We start from the raw sequence: 8,195 nt of genomic DNA, 5'->3' as shown, positions 1-8,195 counted from the left end.
CGCTGGAGGCCCCGGACTGGGGTCCGTCGCTGGAGGCCCCGGACTGTGGCCCGTCGCTGGAGGCTCCGGACTGTGGCCCGTCGTTGGAGGCTCCAGACTGTGGCCCGTCGTTGGAGGTTCCGGACTGTGGCCCGTCGTTGGAGGATCCGGACTGTGGCCTGTCGCCGGACGCGCTGGACTGGGTACTATCGCCGGACGCTCTGGACTGCCGAGGCGCACAGTAGGCCTGGTGCGTGGTGCCGGCACTGGTGGTAGCGGGCCGGGGACACGCACTTCAGGGCGAGTGCGAGGAGCAGGAACAGGGCGTACTGGACTGCCGAGGTGCACTGTAGGCCTGGTGCGTGGTGCCGGCACTGGTGGTACCGGGCTGGGGACACGCACCTCAGGGCAAGTGTGAGGAGCAGGAACAGGGCGTACTGGACCCTGGAGGCGCACTGGAGGCCTGGTGCGTGGTGCCGGCACTGGTGGTACCGGGCTGGTGACACGCACCTCAGGGCGAGTGCGGGGAGGAGGCACAGGACGTACTGGACTGTGGAGGCACACTGGAGGTCTGGAGTGTAGAGATGACACAACCCGTCCTGGCTGGATGTTTATTTTCGCCCTGGCACAGGACGCACTGGGCTGTGCAGACTCACCAGAGACACAGTGAGCAGAGCCGGCGCAGGATATCCTGGTCCAAGGAGATATACTGGAGACCAGGACCGCTGAGCCGGGACCTTCCTTCCTGGCTGGATGCCCATTCTAGCCCGACCAATGCGATGAGCTGGAATAGAGCGCACCGGGTTAGAATAGCGCACTGGAGACACTTCGTTATTCGACAAGTGTGTTTAGATATTTTTGTCAGATGTTACTATGGAATACTGAAGTATAATTACAAGCATTTCATAAGTGTCAAAGGCTTTTATTTACAATTACATGAAGTTGATGCAAATAGTCAATATTTGCAGTGTTGACCCTTCTTGTTCAAGACCTCTGCAATATGCTCTGTCATACTGTCAATGAACTTCTGGGCCACATCCTGACTGATGGCAGCCCATTCTTGCATAATCAATGCTTGCAGTTTGTCAGAATTTGTGGGGTTTTGTTTGTCCACCTGCCTCTTGAGGAATCACCACAAGTTCTCAATGGGATTAAGGTCTGGGGAGTTTCCTGGCCATGGACCCAAAATATCAATGTTTTGTTCCCCAAGCCACTTAGTTATCACTTTTGCCTTATGGCAAGGTGCTCCATCATGCTGGAAAAGGCATTGTTCGTCACCAAACTCTTCCTGGATGGTTGGGAGAAGTTGCGCTCAGAGGATGTGTTGGTTACCATTCTTTATTCATGGCTGTGTTCTTAGGCAAAATTGTGAGTGAGCCCACTCCCTTGGCTGAGAAGCAACCCCACACATGAATGGTCTCAGGAGGCGTTACTGTTGGCATGACACAGGACTGATGGTAGCGCTCACCTTGTCTTCTCCAGACAAGCTTTTTTCTGGATGCCCAAAACAATCGGAAAGGGGATTCATCAGAGAAAATGACTTTACCCCAGTCCTCAGCAGTCCAATCCCTGTACCTTTTGCAGAATATCAGTCTGTCCCTGATGTTTTTCCTGGAGACAAGTGGCTTCTTTGCTGCCCTTCTTGACACCAGGCCATCCTCCAAAAGTCTTCGCCTCACTTTGCGTACAGATGCACTCACACCTGCCTGCTGCCATTCCTGAGCAAGCTCTGTACTGGTGGTGCCCCGATCCCGCAGCTGAATCAACTTTAGGAGACGGTCCTGGCGCATGCTGGACTTTCTTGGGCGCCCTGAAGCCTTCTTCACAACAATTGAACTGCTCTCCTTGAAGTTCTTGATGATCTGATAAATGGTTGATTTAGGTGCAATCTTACTGGCAGCAATATCCTTGCCTGTGAAGCCCTTTTTGTGCAAAGCAATGATGACGGCACGTGTTTCCTTGCAGGTAACCATGTTTGACAGAGGAAGAACAATGATTCCAAGCACCACCCTGCTTTTGAAGCTTCCAGTCTGTTATTCTAACTCAATCAGCATGACAGAGTGATCTCCAGTCTTGTCCTCGTCAACACTCACACCTGTGTTAACGAGAGAATCACTGACATGATGTCAGCTGGTCCTATTGTGGCAGGGCTGAAATGCAGTGGAAATGTTTTTTGGGGGATTCAGTTAATTTGCATGGCAAAGAGGGACTTTGCAATTAATTGTAATTCATCTGATCACTCTTCATAACGTTCTGGAGTATATGCAAATTGCCATCATAGAAACTGAGACAGCAGACTTTGTGAAAATGTATATTTGTGTCATTCTCAAAACTTTTGGCCACGACTGTACTGGTCCGGGTCCACAACAGAAATATGTACAGTTTGGGGTACTGGAGGACCGGAGTTGGGAAACACTGCTTTAGAGCAGGGGTACTCAACTCTTACCCTACGAGGTCCGGAGCCTGCTGGTTTTCTGTTCTAAATCAGTTCCTGATTAGAGGGGGTAAATTAAAAAATGCAGTGGAACTGGTTTCGAGGTCCACAGTTGAGTTTAAGGGCTTTAGGGCAATAAGTGACGCTTGCATGTAAATCTGTAATCATACCAGTTTACCTTGCAAACAAGTTACTTTGCAAACCTTTTACAGTTAATCAAGTTTAGTCCATTCTGTGACATCATAGACAAACCTTTTCCATTGCATTAAGGATGAAATTAGTCTTTGTTTGATCAATAACCTTTTTTATTTACAGCATTGATTTAAAAAACAAAAAAGCAGTTAAAAAATAACTAATTCTGTACACTCAATTGCTGCAGTTAGATTAGACATATTTCAATACTACCTAAAATCATTGAAAAGAAACAGAAACCAGAGGATTTTAAACAAAAAAGAAAAAACACAGGGATGTAATGTAAAGCAGGTTTAGTGCATTTAATACCGTGCAAGTTCTAACTAGTCTATTGAAAGGCTTTTTATGTTTTAAAGCAAAGGTTAATGAAATAAAATAATACTTTAGGCGAAAGGCCAACAGAGGAGGGGAGATTAGGTTAAATGACTGATTTATCATGGTCTCTTATTGTCCACATTCATATCGAACAAAAACAAGAAACTCAAAGAAAGGTGGTCAGGATTGCAATTCAATATCTACAAAATCAGCATTTTAACAACCCAGCAATCTATGTACACTGTACAAAGATTTTAACACAAACTTACATCTTTTACAAAAAAATCTTGCCCGACTGGATCAGGTATATTATTTTACAATAGAATTCCAAGTCCAATACAACTCCAAGTCCAATACAACTCCAAGTCCAATACAATTCCAAGTCCAATACAACTCCAAGTCCAAAAGAACTCAAATTCCAATAGAACTCCAAGTCCAAAAGAACTCCAAGTCCAATAGAACTCCAAGTCCAATACAACTCCAAGTCCAATACAACTCCAAGTCCAATACAATTCCAAGTCCAATACAACTCCAAGTCCAATAGAACTCCAAGTCCAATACAACTCCAAGTCCAATACAACTCCAAGTCCAATACAACTCCAAGTCCAATAGAACTCCAAGTCCAATAGAACTCCAAGTCCAATAGAACTCCAAGTCCAATACAACTCCAAGTCCAATAGAACTCCAATTCCAATACAACTCCAAGTCCAATAGAACTCCAAGTCCAATAGAACTCCAAGTCCAATAGAATTATACGACACTCATCTGTTTTGTTATCGGTCCTTCTGTCCTGGAGCGATAGAGATGTGTTTAGAATAAGCCATTGTTAGTGACCGTTGTTTATATTATTTTTTTAAGCGGAGAGAACGAAAATGGAACACAGCAACTGACAAGACCCATGGTGCAACGGTGCCTGGCCGCTGTGACAGCCGTTGTGATGGGATGCTACATTATTATATTATTTTCCCAGAATGCATTTGCATTGTGCACGGACCCTACTCCTCATCCACCAGTCAATCTATTGCTGTTATGGCTTTGGGAAATACTGGAGTGACTGTATGAAGCCTGCTCAGGGTAAAACAACATGGGAGAAAAGGAGAACAAGGAAGGGAAAGAAAATGCAATGTGTTGCATGCTCGGAAATGTAATAGCTCAAGAAAACTCTATGTGAATTGCCATTTTTTTTTACATCTATTTGAAAATCGGGGACTTTAGTGAAAAGAAAATGGCTAACATAAAAATTGCTCATAGCTTATTATGCTAATTTAACTGGGCCAGAATTACATATCATGATAATGTCATTTGGAGGATTTCAATAATATAGCACGTTTCATGTAATAACCATCAAAACCACAAATCTAAAGATACTAGTGCAAAACAATAAAGATCATATAACAACATCATTAAAGCAAAATTACTTGTCAGAAAAGAAGAGCGTCAGGATAGCAGATTAGCATGTGGTGGGACAGAAGGATGGCTAAACTCTCATGGCGTCACAGGAATGATTTCAGGGGTGGACGTTTGGACTAGGGGTAATAATAAACATATTTCACATCAATCCAAATGGCGTTCTTAGAGTGGATAATCACACAAAAAATCTTCCATTTCATTTTCACAAATTCTGTACAGGCTATGCATGAGCAGTGAGGGGATGTGTGTACCCCCCCCCCCCCCACCCCCCCACACGCATCCTGGTTAGGGAGAAGTCCTTGTTGGGCCTCTGTGGGTAGGCAGGTATAGTGAGAGGAGGGACAGGGAAGCTGTGTGCAGCTAAAACAATCACATCTGCTTTGAGCAGAAAGACGAGGCCATATCACAGTTCTGACCGTTCGATTACAATATTGTCTTGTCTTTTCTTTTTACCAAACATTCTTCATCTTTTCTTGATTCACCAGCTCATCCATTTTCTCTGCAGGATCTCATCCATTTTCTCTGCACTAGCTCGTTCATTTTCTCTGCACTAGCTCGTTCATTTTCTCTGCACTAGCTCATCCATTTTCTCTGCACGAGCTCATCCATTTTCTCTGCACTAGCTCATCCATTTTCTCTGCATGAGCTCATCCATTTTCTCTGCATGAGCTCATCCATTTTCTCTGCACTAGCTCATCCATTTTCTCTGCATGAGCTCATCCATTTTCTCTGCACTAGCTCGTCCATTTTCTCTGCACTAGCTCATCCATTTTCTCTGCACGAGCTCATCCATTTTCTCTGCACTAGCTCATCCATTTTCTCTGCACTAGCTAATCCATTTTCTCTGCACTAGCTCATCCATTTTCTCTGCACTAGCTCATCCATTTTCTCTGCACCAGCTCGTCCATTTTCACTGCACTAGCTCATCCATTTTCACTGCACTAGCTCATCCATTTTCTCTGCACTAGCTCATCCATTTTCTCTGCACTAGCTCATCCATTTTCTCTGCACTAGCTCATCCATTTTCTCTGCACTAGCTCATCCATTTTCTCTGCACTAGCTCATCCATTTTCTCTGCACTAGCTCGTCCATTTTCTCTGCACTAGCTCGTCCATTTTCTCTGCACTAGCTCATCCATTTTCTCTGCACTAGCTCATCCATTTTCTCTGCACTAGCTCATCCATTTTCTCTGCACTCGATCATCCATTGTCTCCTGCACTTGTCAGACTTGTCTCTTAAAAGTTTGTATTTTTTTTTAAACTTAATCTTTCTTATTCACATTCTAACCCTGTTTTTATACGTACTCAACATATCTGGTAGGCTCTCTGTTCCTCGCTATGGAAGAGGATAACACTCATCTGATCTTGACACGGGCCACTGCTAGGTTAGTGGCTATGATGATGGCCCGCTGTAGGTACTAATGTGTCAAAACACATTGCTTTCCATTGCATGCGGCTTGGTATTAGCTCATGGGTAGTGGCTAAAGGGTCATGAATAAGGGTAGTGGCTTGGAATGAAGAAAAGTGGTTTAAGGATAAAGCCTGCAATGGGTGAAGTGGTTTGAGGTTAGTGTTTGCAATGGCAGTGGTTGAAGGGCTAGGTTGGTACTGTTTTGATGACGTAGCCACTATCTAGCAGTGTGTCCATTAAACACCAATCATTCCCCTCTGAGTGACTACCTCCATCTTTCATTACTCAGTCCAGAGGAACCTGCACAGCTCGACACAGTGTCCACTTCCTACTCCAGCAGTCTCTATCCTGCACTCATGCCCACCCGTCCCCTTGCCACTCTCCTTGACCCCACGGTGGGGCCCAGTCAGACCTCAGACCTCAGTCTGTTGCTGCATCTCTACGGTGTGTGTCCCACCCCGGTGGAGCTCATCCATACTGTCCAAGTCACTACCGCCCGCCTCTGAGTCGTCAAAACCACAGGGGGCTGACAAGTCCGAGGCCGATGATGTGTTCACTGACAACCTCCTATTCAGCGACACATTATCATCCATGTCCCCGCCTCCCGACATGATCGCCCCACCCACAAAAGTGCTGAACCCTTCCCCTCCCGGCCCGCCTTGCCCCGCCTCCCCCAGGGGCAGCTGGTGTGGGGGCAGGTATTGGCTCGGGTGGAAGTGTGGGCGGGGGGACCTGTGGCGTCCGGTGCTGCCACTAACACTCCCACTCAGGGTGCTCTCCTTGGAGGCGGGCCGGTTGGCGGGCAGGGTGTCGTAGGGGTGCTCCTGGTACTCCTCCAGGGGAGTGGGGAGGGGAGGAGGGAGCTGGTCCTGGGTCAGGAACTCTTCCTCATGAGGAGGTGGGAAATCACTGTCGATGTCGTAGCCCCCGAGGTAGTAGTCTGAATCCAGTTCCCGGGCGCTGCCCCCCAGGCGAGAGCTGCCCCCCAGTCGGGAGGCTGAGGCAACCATGTCTCCGTGGCCTGCCAGGCCGCTCGCCTCGTAACTGGGCACCTCCTCGATGTCGGGCAGCCGTGAGTTGGGCATCCAGTCAGACGTGTCCCAGTGATATGCTGGAGGAGGGAGGGACAGAGTTAGATTACATTTAGTAGACACAATCTCTGCCAACATGCCTGATGGACAGTTACAATCTGTAGGTCCATCTGGCATGTTATTGGACAACTACAGTCTGTCTGCGGAGGTCCATCGGGCATGTTAGTGGACAACTACAGTCTGTCTGCAGAGGTCCATCGGGCATGTTAGTTGGCAACTACAGTCTGTCTGCAGAGGTCCATCGGGCATGTTAGTGGACAACTACAGTCTGTCTGCAGAGGTCCATCGGGCATGTTTGTAGATAACAAAAACACAGTTAGACGTCAACCACAGCACGGGGAACATCCTGTACAGTGAACATGTTAGCTGTGTTTTGAAGATTTCACAACATGCGGGAGGGAGGCCTGGGAACGTAAGGACAGGGGTCACAGATCAAAAGGTCACAGCATGTCAGGGTTCAGGAGGAGTCAGGGTGGCACAGGGTGGCACTTCGGAACAGCCGAGCCATGGTGAGAGATCAGAGGCGACTGATCGATGGGATCATTCAACGTAAACAAACACTTCACAGCTTGACATACTTTTGCATGTTAACCAGAGAATGTTTCACAAAGCATTCAACTGTAAAATTCAAAACAATAACAAAGAACGGAAAGACAGACAGACAGACAGACAGACAGACAGACAGACAGACAGACAGACAGACAGACAGACAGACAGACAGACAGTACATGCATCAAAGCAAATTACAAAACAAAAGTGAGAAGCAGTAAAAAGTAAAAAACAAATCTCAACAAAGCAACGTCAGCGAGGACAAACTCATTTAAAGCAGTAACAACAAAACAACACGCTCGGAGGTGGGATGCCAATGCAATGCAGTGGGAGGATCAAACATCACACGTCACAGGCAGCAGGCAAAAGCAAATGAAAGTGAAAATTGGCCAAACTGAGGAAGAACGGCCACAAGGCGCGTTGGAGAGTGAGTGCTTGTCATGGGAGATGAGCGAAGCCTCTCCACCCCGGCAACGTGCCAACTCCAAGGAAGTATCAGTGCTGCTCAGTCAGCACAACAACACTGTGACTGGGGAAAACACATGCTGGGGTGTGTGTGTGTTGGCAGGGGGCTAGGAGTAACAAACCACACAAACACAGTGAGCTGAGACGGAGACTGTGAAGAGAGAGAGGGAGACTGAGAAGAGAGAGAGAGGGAGAGAGAGGAAGAGAGAGGGAGAGAGAGAGAGGGAGAGAGAGGGAGAGAGAGAGAGGGAGAGAGAGAGAGGGAGAGAGAGGGAGGGAGAGAGAGGGAGGGAGAGAGAGGGAGAGAGAGAGGAAGAGAGAGGGAGAGAGAGAGATGGAGAGAGAGGGAG

At 47.3% G+C, this 8,195-nt stretch overlaps 1 protein-coding gene across 3 annotated transcripts in view; it reads right to left on the bottom strand.

Annotated features, from left to right (window-relative positions):
* Positions 1 to 4,771: 4,771 nt before the first annotated feature.
* The window catches only part of LOC110503387 (protocadherin Fat 3), a 347,421-nt gene continuing 343,997 nt past the window's right edge, over positions 4,772 to 8,195 (bottom strand). For all 3 annotated transcript variants that reach the window (XM_036962020.1, XM_036962021.1, XM_036962022.1), the window contains one exon: positions 4,772 to 6,851. In XM_036962020.1, the coding sequence (XP_036817915.1) occupies positions 6,154 to 6,851 (698 nt within the window). In that variant the 3' untranslated portion in view covers positions 4,772 to 6,153. The remainder of the gene's footprint in view (positions 6,852 to 8,195) is intronic.

Source organism: Oncorhynchus mykiss, chromosome 24, assembly GCF_013265735.2.
Source record: "Oncorhynchus mykiss isolate Arlee chromosome 24, USDA_OmykA_1.1, whole genome shotgun sequence".
Lineage (NCBI taxonomy): Eukaryota > Metazoa > Chordata > Actinopteri > Salmoniformes > Salmonidae > Oncorhynchus > Oncorhynchus mykiss.
This window is presented reverse-complemented; position numbering and strand designations above follow the sequence as displayed.